The sequence below is a fragment of the Trichoderma citrinoviride genome (assembly GCF_003025115.1).
Source record: "Trichoderma citrinoviride strain TUCIM 6016 unplaced genomic scaffold BBK36scaffold_5, whole genome shotgun sequence".
Classification (NCBI taxonomy): Eukaryota; Fungi; Ascomycota; class Sordariomycetes; order Hypocreales; family Hypocreaceae; genus Trichoderma; species Trichoderma citrinoviride.
In genome coordinates, this window is record NW_020194713.1 from 262,997 (window position 1) to 287,729 (window position 24,733).

The following is a 24,733-nucleotide window of genomic DNA, read 5'->3' on the forward strand; positions in this document are numbered from 1 at the left end:
AGTTTTCTGCTTATCGGCTGCATGTCCCGGCAAAACGTCGGCGGCGCTGCTGCACCCCACTTCTGCAGTGCCTTTTCTGGGCTTATCCGAGGGCCCTTTGGCGCATCGTGCAGAAAAAAAAATGGCCGGACTTGGAGCATCTCGACGATAAATCACTTTCCGTCCTTGTGCGCCGCAGCTCCCCGACAACCGTCTGCGCCGTCAAATGGATTGAGCGCCGAACCGCCCTCACGGAGCGCCTCGTGATTTTGTCGCCGCAGATCCAAGAGCCTTTCCAGCAATGAGTTCCATGTTCAAGAAGAAGGGCGGCCTCGCCTTCAAGCCAAAGATCCCGTCTGCTCGGCCTCGCCCCGCGATCCCCGCTACCGATGTTCACGTTCAGGTCGAGAAGGATGTCGTCGAGACAGAGGCAGCATCGATTACAGCGGTAGAAAGCCCGAGTGTTGATGCGAGGGAGGCCTCAAGCATCGTCGCCAGCACCAGCGAGTCTGAGAATGCCGCCTCTCCGGAGCCGTCCAACATTGCAAAAGATGACTCGATTGTCGCATCTGAACCACCCGCCCAGCAGCATGTCTCTGGCCTGAAACCTCAAGAACAACCAACCCCGGCTGCTGAACAGCACCCAAGCGCTCCAGAACCCTCAGCTACGCAATCAAGCGCTACAGAACCCTCAACTACACACTCAAACGAAGGGGCAGAAGCCGCGACGGCAAGCCCACCACCCTTGGAGCAGCAGCCAAGCGCCCCGAGACCGCGAGAACCACTTCCCGTTATTGCAGATGACAACATTGCGCCAGAACTGCGAGATCCCCCACGCGCTCCCCAGGAAGCTCAAGATCATGTGCCCGAGACTACAGACTCAAATGAAGCCACACCTCCAGCAGCGCCCCCGGGCCCGAAAACAAGAAGCAGGAGGAAAGCGCCCGAGTCAGCAGCAGCGCCGGATGGTGTCGATGACCAAGTGGATGCTGAAGCGCGGCCGAAGAAGCGGCAGCGCAAAACCCCAGCAGCGAATGAGGATGGTTCGACAACGACGGCCCCGAAGCCCAGGCAGCAGAAGCGCAAATCATCCTCCCGGGATGGGACAGCCACGCCGCGGACACGCGCGAGAAGGGCTCGCTCAGTGACGCCAGACGACGCAGAAAGCCAGGTCGTCGATCTGCAGAACCTGAAAATGACCGACCTGACAAAGGACTTGCACATTGGCAAAAAGTTCAGCCGCCACGACGAGCTGCGCGAGCGGGAACGACAATCCAGGATAAAGTCCAAGCTGAAGAAGCTCATGGGCGGCGGCGGCGGCGACGGCAGCCGTGACGAGTCGGAATCCCCCGAAACAACGACACCGCCAGACGGCGCCGCCGACCCGTCGGTCATCAAGAGCAAGAGCGCCACGCCAACAGCAACAGCCCTGTCGTCGTCCACGCCGGCAGCGGCAGCGGCAGCAGCGGCACCCGCACCCGCCTCGGGCCCGCAGTTCCGCATCGTCGACGGCCAGATCATCATCGACCAGAGCTCGCTCGTCATGGACAGGCACGCGCGCGCGGCCGCGACGCGGGGCGACATGGAGACGGTCGAGGAGAACGACTTCACGCGGCTCATCACCAGCAGCTCCTTCATGAACACGTCCAAGCTCAAGGGCCCCAACATCTGGACCGAGGAGGAGACGGAGCTCTTCTACCGCGGCCTGCGCATGTTCGGCACCGAGTTCGAGATGATCTCCAAGATGTTCCCCAACAAGCAGCGCCGGCACGTCAAGCTAAAGTACAACCGCGAGGAGCGCCACTGCCCGCACCTCATCAACGCCGCCCTCATCGGCGAGAAGACGGTGCGCATCGACATTGACGAGTACAAGGCCTTCACCGGCATCGAGTTCGAGTCCGTCGAGAGCATCGAGGCCGAGCAGCGCAAGATCCAGGAGGACTTTGAGGCCGAGCAGAAGCGCATCGCCGACGAGCAGGCCGAGGTCATGCGCAAGAAGCGCGAGGAGCTCTTTGCCGACGAGGACGCCGCCGCTGCTGGGAGCGGCAAGAAGGGGAAGAAGGGGAAGAAGAAGGGGAAGCAGGCTGTGCAGTATGGGTTGAATGGCGAGCCGATTCTTGCTTGAAGGGAAACTCTCTCTCTCTCTTTCTCCACCACCCTTTTGTCTTCCCTTTCCCGTTCGCGTCGATTAATTCTGCAGGTTGCCCACATATCGATGTGGCTAGTTTCTTGTTTGCTTTTTTTTTTCCCTTTTTTTTCCCCATCCTTTTGGGCTGTCAGCATAGAATCGGCGTTTAGAGACTCTTGAGGAATCGCTCGGGCAAACTATCAGGGTCGGAAGGACTCAGCTTTTCAGGACAGGCGGACTTTGCGATTGCTTTATAGGTATCTTAGGTATCACTCAGGGCACGTCAAAGCCAGAACCAACCACAAATTACATGCATCTTCTCGACAAACGACAGGATCTCAAGGCAAACAAGTGCTTCGTTTTCCTGTTACTGCGTTCCGGTCCAAGCTATACCAGTCTTGCTATTTACTGAAAGGACCACCGAATAAGAGGTTCAAGACACACAAGAGTCTTTTTTGCTTCGACGACATTTTCTTTCGTTGTTTGCCGGTGTCCCATCTCAACAGCTTCCATCAGATCCTGTTCAAAGCGTCTCGTCCTACCCAGTCCCTACCAGTCTTCTCCAGGCCAATTAAGCCGGTACCTCCTTCGTCCGGCCGGGCCAACCTGTAGATGATACTGTGTTTTGCAATAAGTAACATGAGTGCGGCGGTTTGCCACGGAGTCATCCTACGCCCCATTGTGTCAAGTCGTCATGATAGTCTTTGGATAATTGCTCTTCCACGTATTTCCCTATTCATTATCGTCATTTCTCGGTTCCAACCCTAGTTCGTCGGTGGCTCGTCGTCCTCCGGCTGATCGAAGAGGAAGTTGGCTGCGAGCTCTTCATTCTTGTCGCATGCAAAGTAGGCTTGAATAGCTTGGTCGCGATCAAATCCGAGTCGACATAACTAGGGGGGGGAAACAGTTAGCCAGGCACATCATGAAAGACTCGATAAGAAGTCTGAGAAAAGAAAACACCCACCCGCTCAATCGCATCGCGCTCCTCTTCTGTGACGGAGATAGCCTGGGCACCGGGAGGCAGCGGGACGTCGTCCTCGGCATCCTCGCCAAGCAGCTGGAGGAACTGGTCCGGATTTGACGCAATCAGCTGAGCGAGCTGAGGGTTGCCAGCACCAAGCTGCTGCAGGATGGGCTCGAGCATCTGGGGTTGCTGCTGAACCACCTGGCGAAGCTGCTGGAACTGGGCATTGTGGCGCAGGAAGTCTAGGTTACCCAAATCACCTTGGGCGGCACCAGCAGCGGCCGCGGCCGGCGAGCCACCCGAGGCGCCCCCGCCTCTTCGCTGAGCAGCGAGGTCAAAGAGGTTAACACTACCATCGTCATCAGCAGTAGGGGCAGCAGCTGCAGGGGCGGCCTGCGGTGGGTTAGCCCGCTGTTGCTGCTGCTCCTGCTGGATACTCTCCGGGATACCCTTGAAATTCTTGGTCAGTGGCGATGATTCCATCTCGGAAAGTATTTGGCACTGCGACCTACAGTAAGAAGGTACTCGACGGCTCGGTCCGGGTTGTTGAAGGCAGCGCGCATAGCCGCCTCGATCTGGGTCCTCTCAAAGCCCATGGCTTCCATGTTTGCGATAGCCTCGGCCCGCTCAGAGCCCATAGCCAGGCCAGAAGGCGTCCCCGTAGACCGGTTAGGAGTCGGGGTCGCGGGAGGAGCGGCTTGAGCTTGAGTAGCAGGCTGGGCGGGCGCAGGGGGAGCGGCGGGTGTGCTGGCAGCCGCTGGTGGCGCAGGAGTAGCTGGCGGTGGTGCGGCAGCAGCAGGAGCAGGCTTAGGCTGTGTGGCAAAAGATTCGAGTCAGAAATCAGAGAGAATGAAGCATCGCAACCGAGGTGCTCTTGGTATCCGGGCGTACCTTGTTTACCATGCACACGACGAATCCCTTCTCCTCGATGTTGTAGGACTGAACGGTATCGTCATCTTTCAAGATTTTGCCTATGCCAAGTCAGAACAAGGTGTCCGGTGCGACGGAGCCAAGGCGAGCTTTGTCAAACCTGAGTAGATCAGCTTCTGGCTCTTGGGATCCCAGCCCTTCTCGGCAGAGATTTTCTCCTTGACGGCGGAGATCTGATCGAGCACGCAGTTGTTAGCAGCTGACAAGAGTATAATAGAACAGCCACCTTGGAGGTAACAGGTGTACGGGGGGGCGCGTACCTTGTCCGTAGGCTCAACGTCGAGGACGAATTTTTGTTGCTTGAGGTCCTGATGGTAAGAGGCATACGTCAGCCATCAGAAGCACACGGTGATGAGGAGAAAACAAGACTCCGATGGACGGCAAAAGCTAGCACAAAGCCTTGCGCATATCTCTCCGGAGCCAGCGGACATGCACATACTCGAAACGTGACCTTCATGATGGGCAGCTGGTGCTCGTTGCGGCCGGGATGTAGAGGTTTCGAGCGGGATGCCTAGCTGTGGTCGTTGCCAGGCGGGGCGTCTGAGAAGCGGGAGGTCGATGCGCAAAGAGTCGAGCAGCGGGAGTTCTGGTGGAAAATGCGCCGCAGTACAGCTGAGGCGAATAGCGGAAACTGCAGCAGACGCGATGCTCTGTCGGGGGTGAAAGTTGGTGATGAGGCCAAGGATAGAAGAAAGCTATGGCGAGGCGAGGCGAGGCAAAGGTTCAAATTGGAGCAAGTGGCGCGGGCTGGTGGAAGTTGATTCAGGCTGCGGCTTTGCAGAGCAAGTACTGGAGGTGGGGTTTGGGCCAGTGGCAGCGCGGCAAAGGCCACTGCAAGAGGGCCCGCGGCGAATGAAAGGCCAGGGATCAGATGCCCTGAAGCCTGTGATGTGATTTGGCGCGGTACTTGGTGCTGGGTGGTGCAGCCGGTACCGCCGCCATTGCGTGCAGCTTAGGTTTGCGGTCCATGGTTGGCAATTGCGCGACCGTGAAGCTGGCGCAGCGACTTGATGAGCAAGTACCTCGACGGCCGCTGAGTGATTCAAGGCAAGGCGAAAGAAAGACTGCTTAATACGGTAGTCACCTCAGGTTATCTGTTATCCAAGTTATCCAAATCACCCTCAGTTCTCCCTGTCCTCGCTCTATGTACTTGTACCTCTACCCCAATATCGCAGTTCCCCAGCAAAAGCAGCCCAGCCTCGCTGACGACATGCGCCGCGACTTGCCTGCTGCCTGGTGATATCACGATAAGCGCAATCAGAGGGCCATTCATACGTCAAGCACCGGCATTTGCTGCGATTGGAGAAGTCGGTGACTGGACAAACTGCAGCCTTGGATCAGCAGGATGGATACAGGTATATCCGCCTTCTAGCGCCATTTGAGCCTCATTTGTCATCCGAGCGCTGTATTCACCTCTGGTCATCAAGAGTACTAACATACTAGTAGTTGTGTGATTCTGCCATTTATTTCATATCGTGAACCCAGTGGATGTATGGTAACAAAACCCCGAGGTATGTATGTGTATATAGGTACATATATATATGTCCAGAGAAGAAGACTAAATCATCCAACGCCAACGCTCATCTAAAATCTCCGGCCCCAAATCCAACAACAAATGGTATCATCGCCATGTCCCGTCCCATGTCCCTTCTAACTTGTAGGTATTTCCCATTTGTTCCGCTTTTTCTGGCGCCTCCTCCGAGAATTGGATATAAAGTGTGCAGTTCGTTACAAGCTGAAGACACAACACAAAAAGACAAAGAAGAAGAAGAATCGAATACGTCAAGTCGTTAAATATCCTCCCAAAGCCAGCCCCTCCATCACAGCTCCCTCCGCAGCCATTCAGGCGCAGGAGGGGCCATTCCCCTGTCGGCAAACGCCTGCTCGCTCAGATCCAACTCGGAACGGTTTCCTCTGAGGGACCTGGAGTCAAAGTCATGCCTGCTGAAGCCGTTGGGCGAATTGGGCATGCTGTCGCTTCTCAGGCGGTTGAGCGACAGGTTGCTCGATCGGTGGACGAGGACCCGCGCCGTCTCCGGAGCCGCCATGACGATGGTGCCTGGCGTCGCAAAGGGGTGCGGGTCAGGAGAGTCGGATCGAAACAGAGGGTGAATGTGAGCCTCGCTGCCTGAGCTGCCCGGGGTTGGCAGATCGCGGAGCTCGCGTCGGATGGATACCGGGCTGTAGCTTCGGCTCCGACGCCGGGTTTGGATACGGGGCGGCTCGAGTTCGGCAAAGGACGCTGGCGAGGGACTGCGGCTGGGCACGGGGCTGGCAGGAATCGTTTCGAGCCCGCGGGGCTTGCTTTGCGTGGGCGTCGAAACTTCCAGCACAGCCTCCCGGCAGTGAGCGTCGACCGTGGAGGTATCCCAGGAGTCGAAGGCATCGTCAGCCACGGTGCTTCGGTTGGCAGTCGATTCGATGGACATGGAGCGGCTCCTCTCCTTCTCCTTGGAGGAGCGCGTCTTGGGCCTGCTCGAGACAGATCGGATGGATTGGGCGACGTAAGTGACGGATGAGGCAACAGTCTCGGCGATTGACTTGTTGTCGACGGAAGTAGGACGGCTTCGAGTGTGAATCTTTGCCATGGGACTGGGCTCGTCGACAATGGGCATCGTCTGGCTGTACCTGATGGCCTTGAGGTTGATCTTGCGTGATCGTCCGGACTCCTCGTCCTTGCGGCCTGGCCAGGAAGCGCCACTAACATCAGAAGAGGTCGGTAGGATCTGGTATATCGTGTATACCAGCTGAGTGGAAACGGCCAGTCCAAGTGTCACAGAAGACGCAACGAGGAGGTGCTTGTTCTCGCCCCCATCCGCCCTTGCCAAGTACACCAGAGCAGCGAGCGAGGTCCCAGTCGCAATGACACAAGCCGTGGCTTCGAGACCAGAGACGATCCTCCGCCACAGCTTCGACTGTCCGGGGAATGAGGGGACAGCATCGGCCGCGATGAGCCACCCAAGGAGGATGAGAACTGCAGCTTCAAACACAGCAGCGACAGTTGAGGCTGTCCTGCCGGGGGAGGAGTGGGAGATGCGAACGCTGACTGCGCTTTGCGTGCAGAGCGTCGCCGTGGTCGTGAGCAGAGCAAGCGCTCCCAGCGCCAGAGAGAATATCCGAGGCATTGTTTTCCACCAGGACGAGAGTTGCGTCAGGTTCCAAACGAGGGAATTCGAGAGAAGAAGAGAAAGATTGCCGATTCCTCGTGGAAGAATTCCAGTTGTTCGATCGAGGAGGGATACTGAAACACAAGAGAGCCGCGAGCCAACCACACAAGATCGATTAGCCCGCCGCCAAAGAGTGACACGGTCCAACCGACGACCTCGATGAGGAATTCAAAAGGGCGCTATGGTATAAAAAAAAAAAAGAATTTTCTTTTCGACGGCAGCCAACAGAAGAATCGCGATCAATGCGTTTTTTCGTGTAAAGCGAGTTGATGCTGCTTGTAGTAGTGGTAGTTGGGGGGGCTCTAGTACGGGTTTCTTGCTAGGCCCGGTACTTGGATGGTGGGAATCCGGGGCTCGCGATCTTTTCCGATATGTGACAGCAGTAGTGAACGAGAAGGGTGACAGCAGCCAGGGCAAACGAAAGACGGCAGGAAGCCAGGTGACGATTTCATTGATTCGAAGAAGAGAGTGTGTGTGCTACAGTGGCTTGAAGATAGGCATCCCGCATAAGAGGGGGGGGTTCCCGGTGGAAAGGAGAGACTGCACAACAGGAGGGTTGATGACCTGACGAGAGAAAGAAAAGAAAAGAGGAGGGAAGGAAAAGAGAGAAGAAGGCAAAAAGGCAGCGCCTGGGCTGAAGAGATGGGGTGGGAAACAGCTACACTAAAAAGAGTCTGGGAAAGACAGTGAGTGTCATGCTTGTCGGGGAATATCGAGCGTGCTCTCGTCGGGGGGGGGGTGTGTGAGAGGTGTGTGTACATGTAAGAGAGAGGGGATCCCTGGGACAAGAACTTCGTTTTTTCTGCTGGATCATGCGCGGAAGGGCTTCCGGGCGTGCGCTCGGAGGAGGTACTTTGTCATGGTTTTGGTACAAAAGCAGGCTGATGAAGAGTACCTACGGAGCCCACCGGCAGGGCAAAAAGGAAGCAAAGAAAAAAGTGAGAGTTTTTTCTTCTTCGGCCAGGTGGATGCAGGGAACAGGGGACGGCGCATCTTGGGAAGGGCAAACCTTGCATCGTGACAGGGGTTTGGCAAAAGCTTGGCTTTTTTTGGCCCTTCAGCCCAATGCTTGTTTGTTTATTTTCTCCAAGAAGTCATACTGTACAAGCATAAACAAGCACAGGCACGACCCGAGCGGAGCAGCCGGGATAAGAAGAAGAGTGACAGGGAGGGAGAGAGAGAGCATTCGCTCTTGTCAGCTCCGTCTCTCTCTTGCTTGTGAGGTCTACATATCTACCGACAGATGACCTGTAGTTTGTGTGTGTCTGGACCCAAAGTCTATTAGATGAATGATGCCGATAGATGCAAACATGCTTTTTCCGCACTCGCCAAGATGGCTGCTTCATATGGGACAAAAGCTCCAATCCGGACGAGCATTCCCAAAGGGGAGTCTGCCTGGAGGTATATGCGTTGAAGGTTTGGAGCTCTGTGAAGCTGAATCTGTCTGACTCTTGATACCAGCCCTGGGCAGCCAAGGCCATTTCCGTCACCCAACTTACATGTACTATCACCCTGTCATACAGATCCTGAAGGGATGAAACATACACAAGGTTATGCTACAAGTATACAGTGAGGAGAAGAAGAAGGAAGAAGCAGAATCGAAGCCATTCTACCTCGTACAGACGGACCAGGGCACGAAACCCCCGACATGATGAGCCAGTCATGGGCGGACGTCCAGTCCTTCTCGGGAGAAGGCCGCGCAATTGTACGAGTAGGACGTACAAGTCAGTTTTGTCAGGAACCAGGGGTAAAAAGGGCCCACGGCCCGGCGTTACATTTTAGCAGCGGAAACTCGTGTAAAGTATCCATAATAAACGTGAAATTCTGATCCCGGCGTCGTGGAAACTCCCCTGGGCAATGGGTCGCGGATCCATCGAAATCGGGCAGAACTAACGGCAGTAGGATGAATGCTTGTACAAGTCGGGTAAGCAGGACGGATTGACAGGCACCGGGCAAAAGAGATGACGAGAGGATGAATGAATGGAGGCGAAGAAGAATGAGAGAGAGAGAGAGAGAGAGAGAGAGAGAGGAAGAATCTCCATAATTGCGCACACTGTTTGTTTTCTCCTCCCTGGTACAAAGTTTCACGCATTACTGCCGAGGTCTCGGTTGTACATACAGTCTCCATATCCACTTTGTTCGTGGACTTCTGGCCCTTGTCCGGCTGCTTCTTGATGAGTCCGCCCTATCATTAGGGCTTCGTTGGTCATCAAGCCCGGTACAAAGCAAAAGCATCACTTCTCTGTCAAGGCAAGGTACGAGTATCTTTGGTTCAAACTATATCATCATCTGATTCGTGATGCCATACCAAAAAGGCAATAAGCAGTAGCACGGAAACCTTCTTCGCACCTCTTCTCGTCCTCCATATCTTACGCATCTTACCCTATTGCCCAGCTGGTCATGGTGCTAACCTCAATATAACCCTCTTTCGGGCAACCCACCCGCTCAATGCTACCCCTCCAGGGCAATACTTACTTCACTCGCGCACTCGCCCGTCGAAATGCACAGACATTTGACACCGACCGAGGGACACATTTTACGTTTGTTTTCTCCGCCTGGGTTCCGTAAATGAATGAATCATGTGCCTCTGTCGTACCCATGCTCCGTGCTGGGTTCTTACGAAGTGTACACGTATCCTAGGTAAGGTGCAGCAGTACCTTGCATGTATTACAGGGTATGCCAAGTACCTTACTTCAGGCTCAATTGTATAAGCACCGGATCATCTCTTCTTCATCTCATCTCAGATTCCGATCCCGTGTCTACGACTCGCCAGGTACCAGAGACCGTTGCCCGGCTGCCATCTGCCCCTTTCCAACGAGGAACCACGTTGTTGGAAGGGGGCGTGAGAACAAAGATTGATTAGTCAAAGACACAAACGGAGCCGTTTTGCCGTTTCAACATCTTCAATGTTTCTCCCCTGGTTCAGTCAAGGTAATACAAGGCGCACGGCGGAGTAGTAAGGCGCGCTCCAAGCATCAAGTAAACATGAATAATGGCCCCTAGAACTTGTAATACATGCTGCGCCCTGGGAGGTGCTGGGTCTGCTGCAGTACTCGTACTACATAGTAGCTTCACCACTTTTTTTTTCCCTCCTCATTCTATTTTCCTCCTTCGTGACACAGTATTCTTCATTCAATGACCACTACTTGTACTTGCAGCCCAGAATCCTTTGCATCGCCTCTTCCATGTGGAGAGTCTCGCTCGCTTGCGTCCCCCCCTTTTGACTCAAATCTCGCACATGTTTTTTGTGAAGCACAGGATTCACCAGTGTGCCTTGTACGGGCAAGCAAACCAAGTCTCACCAGATACTACTAACACTACGCCCCCAGCATCCACCGTTCGTCTCCGGGGCAAATCTCGTCTGGAATGCCTCGGCCACGTGGGAGAGCGTCTGCGACATTGGAAGTAGGTACGGAGCAGTTGGACGTACGTAGCACTAACAGATGGCGTTGAAGAAAAAGGGAGAGAGAGAAGAGGAGGACAGAGGCCCCCCATTGGCACCTAAACATCCTGTATTACACAAGTAATACGTACTTGTATGTAGTAGTACTACTACCTGCATTGACGCATCTGCAGGCAATCCTTCGGACCCCGTTTGTTTGTTTCTGCTTGGCCGCTGTTCCCAGATAGGAACTTGCTTGTAGTAGTACCTGACATATCAATGCGCCGGTGCTGGCGTTTGCATGTGAGGAGAGCCTTGAGATGTCATTTGCTCGGTCCATCAACCTACTACTCACCTGCGAGTATGTATAGTATCACCACCACCTTACCTTACAACCTGCTGTTCTCGTGTGCAAATCTTATCTATCGGATCTGCGTTCACATCATGTCGTGGACAGCTTCCCAATGCCCTCTCCATCGATTGTAACGCGAGTACACGCTCCTGTTCTCCTACCTCGTATCTTCTACAAGTACGTTAGTAAGGTACCTACCACGAGCACCGGATGCATGACTCTCCAGCGTCCAGCCCAGCCGCGGCCCGCAGCGGAATCCCAACTCCCACCAGGCCACCGACCTCGACCCGGCAATTCCAAAATACTGCCGCTTTCAGGAAAGCCTTTTACTGTAGTGACTGTATTTGTTTTGCATGCTTGTCAATCTCTTGCATCCCAAGTGGAGCCGCATCCCAGATGGCTGAAGCCTGAGGAAGCCTCCCCCTGTTGCAGCTCAGCTTACTCCGTACCTGAAGAAAACCCCACCAGAGAAAAAAAGACACACAAAACAACTTGAAGCACAAAGCAGTATTTGTTGGAGTCACAAGCTACCTAAAGAGAAGGGGAATTCCGACATGGCCAATATGATCCCTACGTTCTGCATTCATGCTGTATGACGCGCGCTGTGTCACGAGGCACGGGCGTCGTATTTGCGCATAAACTTACAGGTACTTACAGTAAGTAAGGTGGTTGTACAACCCGCGTCTTCGTCACGCTTCTGCACCTCCGCGATTTCGCACGACGCGGATCGTGGAACTCAAAAAAATGATCAGCTGTCTATTTTTAAACCAGCAACTAACTCATCGTATGTATGTATTGCCAATCTGCTCAGCGCGTGACGTCAGCACAAGGAGGTATGTATGCAGACAGAGCTTCTCGCGATTGTTCCTCTGATCAGCGTTCCCCCCAGCACCAATAAGGCGGCCCATGGGCAGACGAATTGGGCTCAGTCGAGCTGGCATGCACAAGGTTGGCAGGGGTTGGCGAGGCCATTGAAAGCTTGTTAGAAATCGGACTTTTTGCTCGACCGTCTGGGTGCCTGGATTGTGGCATCATGTATGGATGTATGGAGTAGGAACTTTAAAAGTTGTTTCTAACCCATCTAGATGGCCTGGTGTTGTGATGTTGGTTGCGGCGGTAAATGACGCGGAGCCGAGCAGCTTTTGAGATGGGCGTGTTGCAACTGGCATGTAGAGTAAGGAGAAACGAGCTGAACTCGATCAAAACCCAGTCGTAGTAGTAGTAGTAGTAGCAGTAGCTCAACTGCCACGAGGACCGTGTTGAGCCAACGTGAAACCACCTCCGGAATGCTCTCTTGACGCGTGGTCCGTCGTCTTCTCTTTGTTCAAAACCCAACAGCTGAGTTCCAATCGCCCCAGGTTCTCAGCCCAGCTGTTCTTGTTCCAGCCTGCATACCAGCGACAAAGTCCGTGCTCCCGAGGCAAAAGCTTCAAGAATGGAACACGATGCGCTGGAACCCTTCAATCTTCATGGGCAGTTTGACAGCTTGTTACCTTCTCTCCTTTGACGAAGCCATCTCCTTGGCATTTCGCGCCTCTTATTGGGAGTCCTTGTGATCTACACCATTTTGGAAGATAACAGTTGGTCGTTTACACCCGTTGACTACCTGAGGCCTGTCCTTTCTGAATTGAAGCAATCCTTTGAAACTGAGCACGGGCAACTTGACCAGTCTAAATGAATTCCAAGCATAGAGATCGGCGTGCTCTTCAATGAGGTCGACCCGACGAGTGTTTGCGCTCATTATGCACACCCCTTGGCCAGTGAAGATGAACCCTGATGGGCCAGCCGAGGCACTCGCCATCGCCCATCCAGACGACCACACACACACACACGCTCTCCTGCAGCTTCTGCACGGATCACGAACATCCGTCTGTGCATTGCACATGTTCGTATGCGGCGCTGTGCGCGAGCTGTGCCCCCAAGTTATCCTTCGATTCTTACAAGTCTTGAGCGTCCCTCCAACATCTTCAGAGCCCAAACACATCACGACCGCAGCCCGCGACTCTCCGTTCTCACCTTCAATCAAGGAGCGCCTAATCGGATATCGCTGTTATTGCCCAAGAAAACAAAGCCGTCCATGCAGGCACCCTAGATCGTTTCAAATCTTCCCGTCGCTTCGGGCCATGGTTGTATTACCAGCACGCCGGATCCCGCTTCGAGCCGACCATCTTTTGCTCGAAAAGCGGGATACGTGTAATCTGAGCTTCCTCAAGCAAAACCCAGCGTGGCAGATAGCAACGGCATACATCGTCCGTTCATCCTAGACGGCAGATGCTGCTAGGAAGTCGCCCCATCTAGTATTCCGTACGCGGGTCGCCCAACTTTGACCACTCCTTGGCCCATCGCAGGGACTCTTCCCTCGCCGCCTTGTCGTCGCCAGATTCCGCAGCCTTCTCAAGGGCAATCTCCGACAGCACACTAAACATGTCAGCCCTGCCGTTCGAGGCCGCAGCGATGAGGTGCCTTTCCGCGGCATCCCTGTCGCTTACGCGCAGCAAATTGCCGAGCTCAACGTCCGCCTCGACAAGCCCACCCGCCGCGGACAGGGCCTCGAGGATTGCCCTTGCCTCATCACGCCTGCCCAGCTTGACGAGCGCCTTGCCCATGCACAGCTCGCAGTAGGGCTTCCACTCGAAGGCTTCTTCTTCTCCTCCCCCCACCTGGAGCGCCCGCTGCAGCGCTCTGATGGCAGCCTCGTAGTTCCCCTGCTCGTACTGCAGCTCGCCCTCCACGGTGAGAGCGTCGGCGTCTCTGGCTGTCGAGACGAGCTGCTTGAAGCGGGCCTCGACTTTCCGCAGCGGGGGCACCCGTCCGTAGGCCCCTGACCGGGCGAGGTGCCTTGCGAGGGACAGCGTGGAGGGCCGATAGCCGGCTTCTGAGGCGGATGCCCAGAGGGCGGTTGCGAATGCGTTTGCGCTCCGGGGGCCACGGATCTGCCGCATGATGCAGGCCGTCTCGTGGATGACCTCGACGGGGAAGCCGTCCTCTATGGCGGGCATGAATCAGTTACAGAGCGGAGGGTGAAGGATGAGAGAGGAAAGATGAGAGAGGGTTGTTGTTGCGTACTGCCTGTCAAGGAGACGGACCATGGATCTGAGCCCCGACTGATGGCCTCGTGGAACTTTTCGGCGCATCGGTAATACTCGGCAGGCGTCTGCCGCCGAAAGGCGTTGCCGTTTCTGCTGACGGCGGCTTCGAAGGATGACAGCGGGATCTCTGATAGCTTGTACACCTCGAGGGGCGATGGCCCTGCTCTTTTCATCCTTGGTATCGCATAATGTCGGAGTTGCCCCTGGCTGCTGCCAGGTTTCGCGACATGCCGTGGGATCAGGTTCGCTGTAGAGGCGGGTCTCAATGAGCGTGCTGATGAGATGAGAGGCCAAATGGCCTTGCAGCAGCGGCAAGTTGACATGCTATCTGTCAGAGAGGACTTGAAGCGACCAGATTGTGTCTCTCATTCAGCGCGCACCGAGTGAGTTCGTGATATTGAGTTGGGGAGAATGAGTTGGCTCAGGACTGCTTCCTTGCATTTGCTGGGAAACAAGACTCAATGAGATTTCAATAAGGTTTAATATGGTTAGAAGAGGCTCAAGAAAGTAATTGACGCTGCAATTGCCAGAAAATCCCAAGCAATTCTTATTGAAAAGTTGGATGAGACGAAGAATCAATGATAATGCAAACTGGCATGAAAGCCCGACCAAAGTCTGAAGTCGCTCTGAACGGGCGTATTCGCTCAAGTGCAAACAGCCAATCAGACGCGCCCTACCGCAAGACCCATTGAAATTTTTCTGAGCCTCCATCCAAAACCTCTGCGCCAATCGCGGTGAAATCGACAACTTTCGAGCAAAACAAATGATTCATCTTCAACGGCGTCTTTGATAGAAGAGAAAAAAAAAAGTAAGCCGGTTCTCATTTCAAAGAGATTCTTGTCCAAATACAGGACGAATTGAGGCTTCATTTTAGACAAATATCCGCCTCTTCGGCGTGTCAAAGCAGACAACAGATTCCAGTCTGAATTTTCACAAACAGCCCAACAATCTCTCACCTTGGCAAAAATGGTCGTCCAAACCAGGCGAAGAAAGGCCCTGCAGGAAACCGCCCCAGAAGACAGCAAAGCCGAAGCCACCACACAGGACTTGACTACAGAGCAGCAGCCGGCCACACAACAGAGCCCCTCAAAGAAACAGAAGAAGGCAACCAAGGCAAATGATGCCCCCAAAGAGGACGCAGAAGAAGCATCAAAAGCCGAGCCGGCCAAGGGCACCCTCAAGGTCTTCGGAGATGACGACGACGACGAGGAATTGAATACACCCGTCAAAGCCCCTGCTTCAGCGGCTGGGAAGAAGGTCGAGGTGGAAGAGGAGGAGGAGGAGGACAGCAGCGATGACGAGGCTCCCGAAGCAGTATCGACCGCCAAGGCCGCCGAGGATATCAAGAAGTCTACGCAGGCCGCTCAGAAGGCAGTCCAAGAGTACGTTTCATCTTCCCCCCTTTCCCGTTGTCTCAATGCTTTTTTTTTTTTTTCATGCTCATATACTAAATTGTTTCATCAGACAAGTCGCTGCACAAAAGCGCAAGCGCCAGCAGCTCGCCGAGCTCCTCAAGAAACAAGCCGAGGAGCGCAAGAAAGCAGATGAATCCACAGCAGCAGCACCGCAGGACGAACAGCAGCCCTCAGCCAAGCCAGCCGCCAGAGGAAGAAACCGAGCAGACAGGAAGTCCAACATCCCTGCCGTCCTGCCTGCAGAATTCCTCACAGACTCTTCAAGCGAGGATGAGGACGAGGACGAGGCCGATGACTCAACTGTAGCAGGGCAGCCCAAGAGGCGCAAGGTGGCTGGGGTCGAGAAGAGGCTGACGCGTCTGGACGCGGGGCCCAAGGACGAGGTGGTCAAGTCGACGGTGTACCGCGTCGAGAAGAAGATGGATCAGAGGCTCGCGCCCAAGGTGAAGAAGCATTCCAAGGCGACCAAGGAGTTGCTCTTGAAGCGGAATAGGCCTGCTGTGACGTCGGGAGCTGGAGGATTCTTCAAGAGGAAATGAAAGCTTCTGACAGCGGTGGGCGCTACGCATACGTCGATTGCATATATGATGATACCCAAAACCGTCATATCGACTATTTTCACTCATCCTTTTCCTCGGCTTTGGGTTCAATATGGGGGGGTCGTACGCTGGGGCAGTATGCTAAAGCGCCGAATACCATGGGAGTCTTTGTGAATGATTGGGGCGATGGTAAACAGAAGATATGGGGGGAATCAACGCAGAGCTATCCAGAGCGTCGATGGTGGAACTCAAAACATAGGCAAACAGTCAAACGCGAAGGGGGCGGATTGCTCAGCAAACAAACAAGCGACAGTCCTTCAGAGTGCTATAGATGGCGTGGGATATATTCTGTGTATATAGTTTCGCAAGGACGGGAGTTAATGCTACAACGTCCTTTGTTTCCGTATCGTTCTTCAGCTACACCCCTCGTTGAGCAACTACTTCCATGCAGTTGCTTCATGTTTCTCAAGCACACCGTTCGTTTCCAATGCTCCTTGTCAAGTAGAGCCTACCGCAGGCAAATACGTGGATCCGAGCATGTTCACGCCCACGAACATCTCATTCCATTCTCCCAGAGAAGTGTCTGCTCCTAACCCTTGAGAGCTTTATAGCGAAACACCTACCCGTCTCCTTCTATTCGTCCCCAAGCCCTCAGAACCCCCTTATGAAGATACCCAACAAAGGAAAAAAAAAACACAAAAAGAAAGAAAGAAAAGAAAAGACAAGCTCAGCCATGCTTCCTTTCCAACCCCCTACAGTAACTCTCCCCCAATCAACCCCCTTCACAGCCATCACATCGAACAACTCCTTCAATGAAACTGCAACAATCGCCTCGCTCATTCTCCCATGTCCGCCGCCACCATATCACAACCCCCTCATTGTCAGCCCATAACTCCTCTCCCTTTTCCCTCTCTCTGAATTCCTTTTCTCTTCTTCTCTCAATCTTCTCCCCCAATGTTCTCGAGAACAAGAGTCACAGTCACACAGAAAAGGGGTTGCACCACCACAAGAGGCGCTTGTGATAGAGCCCGCATCACGTTTGAGCTAAGCGCCTCCGCCAATGCGACCCTGATGAGCAAGATTGACTGCCGGCAAGCGAGCCCTCTCAGGAAAGGGGCAGCAAGATGTGACACACTCTGTATGTGCACTCTGCATCCCGACATCTGGGCCGTTCATTCTCTTCTATCGGGTGTGTCGCTCGTATACCTTAACTGGCTGCCTTGGTGCTACTTGGAATTTCTTCCTCTTCCCGCAGGCAAAGGGGGGTTTCCTTCTGTCTCCTGTCTCCTGCACAACCGTTGGGTCACTTCGAATAGGGGCAGAATGGCGAAACGTGAGGAAAGCAAACGGTTCCTGCGGATGAAACGTGATGACTTCATTTCTGGTCATCACGCTGCCGCAATCACTCACATCACTCCAGTGCTTTCCTTTGTTCTAGTTCGTTTGATACAGACAAGAGCGGCATCCCATGGCAGGATTCTGCGCCAGACTGCATCAGGAGGCGGAATATCCTCCCCGTCACGCTAGACAGGACAGTATACCGACTACGGAATTCAAATGATCGCACCAATACACTTGGAAATCGCTTATATGCAGGACACAGCCAACGGCCATTTACAGACCGTTCGAGAATGAAGCTTCTCGTCGAGTTTTCGCAGGGCGCTTGTGGAGAGAATATATCACATAAGAGAAGCGCAATCCTTTCTCGTCTCCAATAGGTCATCCCAGCTGCGGCCATCACGCTTGGTAGCTTTGCTTGCAAGGTTTATGCTTGCACATTCTGAATCATTGGTACTGTTCAGGCGGGATCCAGCATTTCCAGTGTATGGTAATGCCAAGCGACAGACGAAGAGGCTACCAGACAAGGTTGAGAACCAACAATCCGGGTCGTGGAGGAGCATCCGGGTGGCAGTGCACGTAAGAAGGACAACCCAGCTTGTGACCGGTCAGCCCAATTACTTGAGTTGCACCAAGAAGAAAAAAGGGAAAGAAAAAGAAGAAGAAAAGAAGAAAAGGGAAGGGAAACCGAGTCATCGCTTGGGCGGCAATCGGCCGGCATGCTTCTGCCGTTATGTTGCCACTGATGGCCGTGGCACTTTGCTATTTGGTCATATATGATATTGAATCGGCAGTCGGAAGTCTTTCCAGAAACGAGCAAGTCATCACTCGAAAATATACGTCAGCAGGATTGTGGCGTATACGAGTCGTGTTCAGCCTCGGCGTCAAGCGGTAGCAAATGCATACTCAAACCAACGGGGTTGTCGCATGTATGTAAGCTACACAGCGAGACAATCGACTGCCCGAAGCATCGACATGTGTCACCGTGAGGGCTACATGTATCTGCTTTCAGATATACACCAAATGACACGTAAAGATTTCCCGCAAGTGGTCGTACCTATCAAGAGTCACCTGTGGTCAACTTTGACGACAATACGGCATATGCGCGAGGCTCCTTTGCGGTAGAGTGGCTAGCCAGCTAGCCGCGGATGGCGCATTTGGCGCATCTGGCTCTAGCTCAGCAGAATGATGCGCTTCGCACTTCCTACAGAGTCCGAGCAGTGAAGAGCTCCCGATTGATGGATTCGGTTCTTCAGGCGGCTCGACCTCATGCTCATGGCTGGGCCTCCTCTCTTGGTCTGCTTCACTCCAGCCGGGGTGCTGGAGCAAGTAAAACAGACTACTTCTAGTGGCCCGAAATAGCTGGAGCCCGGACGGGATACGCGGGTGTGGCGTGGCTTGGGGCTTGTTGCAGGACCTTGTTGTTGGAGAAAGGGTTCAGCCAAACGGACCAGTCCGAGTCGTCTTCTCCTTGTCCCGCTGGCTGTTATTTGTCTTTCGCCGGCAGCAGCTGAATTGACTCCTGTCGTGACGAGTCATGTGCGCACCCAGGTGACACATCAATCCGCTGCCATGAGATCAAGTGGGGGATGGAAGGCTTGATAGACAGGGCAGGCCAACACCTAGAGCCGCGATGCAGAATAGTATTGCCCCGTGCGGCAGTTGCGAAATCCACCAGGCCATATGCCGTCGGCCGTTGGAGGCGTTGAAGCCGATGCCACAGTAGCAGTGGCAGTCAATGGTACACGTCGGTGGTTTGAAGTGCCCTTTTCATGTAGCATCGCCTCTCGGGACGAGTCGGATATGTGTCATCGGACAGAATGCTATCCCGCGTTTCTCTCGGAGCAGCCTCTGTAGCAAGTAATCGATGCCGCTCACTTCCCGGACCATTGCCGCGCGGGTTTCTCAAGACTCGTAGCGCTTCGTTTGGCATGTGCGTCTCGTCAAAAGCCAGGTTCTCGCAGCCAAAATGGTTCGAAACAATGTGGCTTGTGATGGTGACTACCCTGGATAAGGAAGGGGGGCCCCAGCAGGCAGAAGAAGGAAGAGCTGCTTCTAATTGCACGGGCATATCGCATGCGCGAAGCATGACGCTGTACGCAACTGACCTGCTCGGCTTTGCTTGTAAGTGAAACACAGCTCCGGCAATTCAAGTCCATGGAGGATGGCAATTCTTGGCCTCTCAGAAGAATCAATTCGCACGCTTGTGAGTGCAATGCCGCCAGGGGAATATCACGGCTTTGCAACTCCGGACCGTGACATCCATGGAAGCGAAACTCACTGTTGCATTCTGGCAGTCGCTCAAGTGCCGTGGAAGTCGGCCAACGACATTGAAACGAATGGCTATTCTCGCCCAACTTATCGGGTTTGCTTCCTGCTGGCCGGGTCGGCATAGACGTGGTATTTCGAGCCAAGCATGCACGGGGGCTATGTTCCAAGGCACCAAGCGTCCAAGGTAGGCATGTCGGAATGTCAATCTCTGCACGTCGTAAAGTGCAGACAGGTGCCTTGCAGAAACATAGCTCGACAAGCGACCCCATGCCCAGCTCCCCTGGTCCCACGGCCAATGCGACCTCGTTCACCTCGTTGGCGAATCGCGTGTCACCAAACAGGCCGGGGACGGTTGAACCGTTGACTTCGGCTTGTTTCCTCCCATGTTCCGCCGGCCGCATGGTGATTCAAAAAAAGGAAAACAGGACAGGGGCACAGTAGCAAAGGGAAGGGGGAGAAAATACACAAAACAAAAAGCCATGTGGCAAAGTGCCGTGGACCAATTGATCAACTCGTTTGAGAATGACGCCAGCCACCGTGATTCAGATCCATCCGTAGAATCATGACAGCCTCCCCACCGCAGCCGTGACTTTCCAATATGATGCCTTGTGGGTAGATCATACACATATGCAGTGCTGGAGCTGTCCTTCTTCTTCGCCCATAACCAGCAAGTCGAAGGAGCGTAGCGACCGTGGTCGAAATCCTGTTTTGAAGTCACACCAGACTGACGGCATACTTTCTTTCTTTTTTCTCTACTGCCGACACCCCGTGGAGGCTGAACGAGGGTTGCACCAAGGCTGACAGTTGAGCAAAGGACGCGCGCCTCTTGCCGGCTGGGGCGCGCCGCAGCAGCATCCTATGCCGCTTCGCGCTGTTCTCGTGAAATGATCCGTCTTCCGCCTGCAATGTTGCCAATGTTTCTGCTCTTGATCATGGCAGACATGCGAAGAATTCGCGGCCCCCAAACCCCGATATCATGCCACTGGTCGAATTCACGAGGCGGGGACATCCATGTGGTGTAGCGCTCACGCACTTGTGACCACGCTGTAGCTCAACGGCTTCAGGACGCCACGAAGCGCGGCCTGTGATGCTATGCCGTGTTCAGCTTCGCTCAGATGCCTCTCGACTCCAATATTTTTCTAGACTTTTCGGCCACGGCCGCACATGTATGTATGTATGTAGAATCTCAGCACTACTGGTATCAATGGCTGCTGTCTTGGGCCGGGGACGAAGTGGATGAGTGAGACACAAATCCCGGCTTTGTGCGCTGCCCAGCTTTGTCGTCACCGCAATCCTTTGAAATTGGTAGACCCAGAGCGGTGGGATGAATCAAATTGAGTCGCAGATTGCCTATGCTCCTTTCGTCTCCTCGTGCAGTTCGATTCCATGGCCATTGTGGAGGACAGACGGAGCGGATATTGCCAAACCCTGGCTTCCCATCATCATGGGACTCGTAACTTGGGATGAACCCCAGCGATCACACCTACCTGTATACCAGTTGACCAGGAGGGATGATGGCATCAGCAGCACATGTGCGACCACTCCCCGCCGCGCGCATGTAAGCTGAATGCACAGCTTCGATGACGGAAGGTTGTTCGTACTGGCAGCCTGAGCTCCGATGAGGCACCGGAAATAGCTGGTGGCTTGTCGTGGCAGTTCCCGTAATTCTCGGGGTACGAGCTGTGCCTCGATTCTCTCAGGGCCTCATCTAGGAACTGTATCCTGATGGCATCCGCGAATGAAAGAGACCCAGATATCAGCAATCGCGAATGCCAACTGCATGACAATGTCCTTATCATCCATGACTCGCCATGCTCGATACCACTCGACCGACCAGATGAAGGCGAGCCAAAGCTAGCGAATCGGCTGGCTGCTGCGTACTTGATGCTTGGCGACTACGAGATACTCGATTGGGAACAAGAAACGACCCTTTGCATCTCGCTGCCTGGGAAAAGAAGGTGCATGTTAGCGATCGGGCATGTGAGAGATGCAGCCCCGAACAACTGGGCCCATGGGTTCGATCTCAGGACGTTGCCCGAGAATTGGGTCAGGAAGGAGGTTTAACCAAGTAGAGCATCTTTTGCCTGCTGGCTGAAAGAGAGACCCCTGTCGGCTCCAGCAGATGAGTGTGATGCTGTCTGCTGCTTACCTGTGCCGCCCATGACAACATGCTGGTACATGCGTCGAGAAATGCAGAAAATGGCGAGTGCTTACCTGGCGTCGGTACAGTATTGCTGCTGAGGTCGTAGTGACAGCAAGCCGTCGTGACCAGTCCGGGGCAGAGAATGGCAGTTGCTTCCCAAGGAGCCGAGGTGAAGAGGATCATCGTCGTCATGACAAGTTTCTCTGGGTATCGCCACCCCTGTCATGGCCAGGCCGTCGGCCCCGAGACTGTTGGCCGCTTTGCAAACGCGGGTCGCGTCAGTGGCCTGTAATGCATCTATTCTGCTCTGCCATGCAGGTACGAAGTATTACTGGCCTGGCAACCTGGTGACCCCATGAAAGCGAATGTAGCAGCAAATTGCCTGTCGAGCCCCCCGTCTCCCCGTCCTCCCATAGGCCACCGAAGCAGGCCATATCCACCGGCCGCCACGCGAGGCTAATAGTACTAGTACTAGTCGATTGGTTTGAGACGCAAGTTTGAAGCTATGCCGGAAGGCCTTCCGTAAGGCTTCGGGAGGGCTCATCGTGGAGTCGTGTCCCAGGTGATGCCTGCGATCAGTTTCCTCTGCAACGGCCGCATCGGCATCAAGGATTCGTGAGCGCGGCAAACGGAGGATAGAGAGCCAAAAGGGAAGCGGAGAAAGGACGAGAGGAGTAAGAAAGTGGCGATGTCACGTCGACGGATAGCTGCAGAGGTCGGGCAGGCGCGAAGCATGAGGCAGCCCAAAGTCCCGTGACACGGTGAATGCCATAGAACAGCTCCAAACAAACTTTTAGCGGACAGGGATTCAGCAACAACGGTGATGCTTATGCCAGTAACGTGAGCACAAAGAAGGACAGCTAACGGGGAAAAAAAGACAAGAAAAGACTCTATGGGTATCTGTACTTGGAAGAGGGGTATCATCAGATGCTATCAACGTCCATCGACATGCGTCAGCGTTGTACTACAGTAGCAGCGTCGTATCTGCGCTGCTACTTCAACTGGGAGAGAGCCTCCATAATGGGACATTACGAGAGGTATGATGCCACGAGAGGTATGGGGTACTGCCTCGTGCCTCCCTTCTATGGACGTTGATGGCTATCACTACTGCTTTGATATCATTCCCTGTGATTCGGTGGTTTCGTGGGATATGGACATCATCAAGCCTCCACAAGGATACAACTCGAACCCAGAAGAGTGCATACCTCATACTTCGATGCACGTCCTGTTCAAACCGATATGGAAGTTGTCTCGAGTGACGTTACCGTGAACTATTACTATCAGCAGGACTCCGAGGTGCCACCTGAAAAGCAATAAGGTGCTATATGCATCGGACTATAGGACGCAGGAGTACGGTTGCAGTATTAGTGCCTGTGAACTGGCTTGGGGTCCTCCTCGTTTCCCAGCGCTAGCCTTCTCGTCTCGCGTCTAGAAGCAAAAAGTGTCTCCGTGGCTGAGAGCCAAGATGCTGGTTGGCGGCAAACACACGCCACTTCTTCATCATGCAAGGGGGAGGAGAAAGCCACAGCAAGCAAGCCCAATCTTCGCATGAGCTAAGGACTGACGCCAAGTCGGGCAGGCCCTGATGAGATGCCCACAGCATTTGCGCCCATGAGGATTGGGACAAACGGCGCTCTCGACGCTCTCCACCACCACGCAGGCCCCTTGGCCTGTTCGGGACACGACGACAGGGGCTTGCATTGACTGCTCTAGCAAGGGTCCCAGCAGCGGAGCAGAACCCGGCCAAGGCGAGCGGCAGGGCCATCTGCAGTCTCTGGGCCTGGGATGTCGTTCCTTTCCCTTCTCTGCAGCCTCCGTTCATGCAAAGCAGGCCATCAGGCCATCCACCCTTTCCTCCGTGGACATTGGCAGCGTTGGGCTACCAGCCTACCGCCACGACCGGCGGCAGTAGCATCGTGTCCAAGCGCAGCGACCCCAATCGGCAGTCTGCTATTCGATTCGGGGTCTCTCTGCGAGTGTGTCTGTGCCTTTCCTGGCAAGTCTGTGCACATCAACCACCTCATCATGGCTGTTGCTCTCGACTTGGCTGGCCGCATCTGGCAATACAAGGACTCTGTATGTACCTTACGGTGATATTGCCCCCTCCGTGAGCTGTCGTGCGGAGGTGCATGTCTGTTAATCTCGCTCGGACCGTGTTTGGCCCGGGATCTGCAGGACCCGATGCTCTCCAATTTCTGCCGGGAGGAGACGAGTAATTGAGGATGCGGGCTCGAGAAGAAAAAAGAAAAGGAAACGAAACGGAGAGAGAGACCCTGTGCCTGCGCTAATGTCCGATGCAAAAGATGATGTTGTCCTCGGCTGTCGTTGGTGAAGCCTGCTAGCAGCGTCTTAAACCTTGAAGGACAGGCACAGGCAAGGCGAGGTACAGGTACAGGTACGGCGAGGTATTATGAGCATGTTGCCTGTAATGAGCTATCGTCCCCATCCATTGGACGCACCAGCCAATCCGATGCCGACAGACAGAACAGACAGGCAAGCCGCATGGTTCTGCAGCTCGTACATGCAGGTACCTGTCTGCATGTTCACGTTGGAGCCGCAACCTGCAGCAGCGCTAAACAAGGCACATGTACTTGATGTACAAGTACTTGGTAGTTGTTGTTCCCACCACTGATCCCCTGCGGAAGAACCACTGGGCTGGGATGCTACACTGAGAGGCCGGGTGAGGTGTCAGTAATGGTACTGCCGTCGTAACGGGGAGTTGGTTGACGATGCAACTTGAAGTCGAGTTGGAGCTGCATCAACAGGAACTTGGTAACTTGACCAACGCAATACTTGAGAGGACCAACTTACAGCAACTTCAAGTTGAAGTCAACTGCAAGTTACCTCAGGTAAAGATGGAATCCAGCACAATCATCCAAGCTACCGTAATATCCCGCGGCATTGCCTGTCATGCTGGAACGTTGTTATGTAGCTACAACTACTTCATACAAGTACTCTGTCAGGTAGGTAAGTACTTGTACTACCTCGTACCCAGTAATTGGAGGCCATCGTGGTTGATTACCTTGGTTCGGGTCT

General features: G+C 54.2%; 5 protein-coding genes across 5 annotated transcripts; 2 read left to right on the forward strand and 3 right to left on the reverse strand.

Moving 5' to 3' along the window:
- The first annotated feature begins 230 nt into the window (after positions 1-230).
- Positions 231-2,364, forward strand: BBK36DRAFT_1134962 (hypothetical protein). The gene is made up of 6 exons (XM_024892483.1): positions 231-961; positions 995-1,153; positions 1,193-1,310; positions 1,350-2,104; positions 2,194-2,275; positions 2,328-2,364. The coding sequence occupies exons 1-4, from the start codon at positions 281-283 to the stop codon at positions 2,102-2,104; spliced, it is 1,713 nt and encodes a 570-aa protein (XP_024750627.1). The 5' UTR covers positions 231-280; the 3' UTR covers positions 2,194-2,275; positions 2,328-2,364.
- A 130-nt stretch (positions 2,365-2,494) lies between these two features.
- Positions 2,495-4,790, reverse strand: BBK36DRAFT_1134963 (UV excision repair protein Rad23). Its single transcript, XM_024892484.1, has 10 exons — positions 4,719-4,790; positions 4,441-4,662; positions 4,262-4,309; positions 4,102-4,174; positions 3,963-4,042; positions 3,584-3,883; positions 3,072-3,521; positions 2,856-2,997; positions 2,582-2,809; positions 2,495-2,538 (listed from the first exon to the last, which is right to left on the reverse strand). The coding sequence occupies exons 2-8, from the start codon at positions 4,456-4,458 to the stop codon at positions 2,872-2,874; spliced, it is 1,095 nt and encodes a 364-aa protein (XP_024750628.1). The 5' UTR covers positions 4,459-4,662; positions 4,719-4,790; the 3' UTR covers positions 2,495-2,538; positions 2,582-2,809; positions 2,856-2,871.
- Positions 4,791-5,534: 744 nt separating this feature from the next.
- On the reverse strand, positions 5,535-7,551 carry BBK36DRAFT_1134964 (hypothetical protein). The gene is made up of 3 exons (XM_024892485.1): positions 7,456-7,551; positions 5,697-7,418; positions 5,535-5,663 (listed from the first exon to the last, which is right to left on the reverse strand). Exon 2 carries the CDS (start codon positions 7,124-7,126, stop codon positions 5,822-5,824), a length of 1,305 nt encoding a protein of 434 aa, XP_024750629.1. The 5' UTR covers positions 7,127-7,418; positions 7,456-7,551; the 3' UTR covers positions 5,535-5,663; positions 5,697-5,821.
- A 5,645-nt stretch (positions 7,552-13,196) lies between these two features.
- On the reverse strand, positions 13,197-14,164 carry BBK36DRAFT_1116125 (hypothetical protein; the record flags this gene model as incomplete). Its single annotated transcript, XM_024890199.1, has 2 exons — positions 13,197-13,888; positions 13,969-14,164. 2 exons carry the CDS (start codon positions 14,162-14,164, stop codon positions 13,197-13,199), a joined length of 888 nt encoding a protein of 295 aa, XP_024750630.1.
- A 793-nt stretch (positions 14,165-14,957) lies between these two features.
- BBK36DRAFT_1167715 (hypothetical protein) lies at positions 14,958-15,945 on the forward strand (the record flags this gene model as incomplete). Its single annotated transcript, XM_024895081.1, has 2 exons — positions 14,958-15,373; positions 15,456-15,945. 2 exons carry the CDS (start codon positions 14,958-14,960, stop codon positions 15,943-15,945), a joined length of 906 nt encoding a protein of 301 aa, XP_024750631.1.
- Between the last annotated feature and the right edge of the window lie 8,788 nt (positions 15,946-24,733).

Coding starts and splice junctions, on each gene's coding strand:
- BBK36DRAFT_1134964 (XM_024892485.1), bottom strand. CDS start 7,126: ATGCCTCGGATATTCTCTCTGGCGCTGGGAGCGCTTGCTCTGCTCACG.
- BBK36DRAFT_1134962 (XM_024892483.1), top strand. CDS start 281: ATGAGTTCCATGTTCAAGAAGAAGGGCGGCCTCGCCTTCAAGCCAAAG. Junction 962..994: donor CGGATGGTGTCGATGACCAA/GTGGATGCTGAA, acceptor AAGAAGCGGCAG/CGCAAAACCCCAGCAGCGAA. Junction 1,154..1,192: donor ACGACGCAGAAAGCCAGGTC/GTCGATCTGCAG, acceptor GACCTGACAAAG/GACTTGCACATTGGCAAAAA.
- BBK36DRAFT_1134963 (XM_024892484.1), bottom strand. Junction 4,175..4,261: donor ACGTTGAGCCTACGGACAAG/GTACGCGCCCCC, acceptor GTGCTCGATCAG/ATCTCCGCCGTCAAGGAGAA. Junction 2,998..3,071: donor AGCGCGATGCGATTGAGCGG/GTGGGTGTTTTC, acceptor TCCCCCCCCTAG/TTATGTCGACTCGGATTTGA.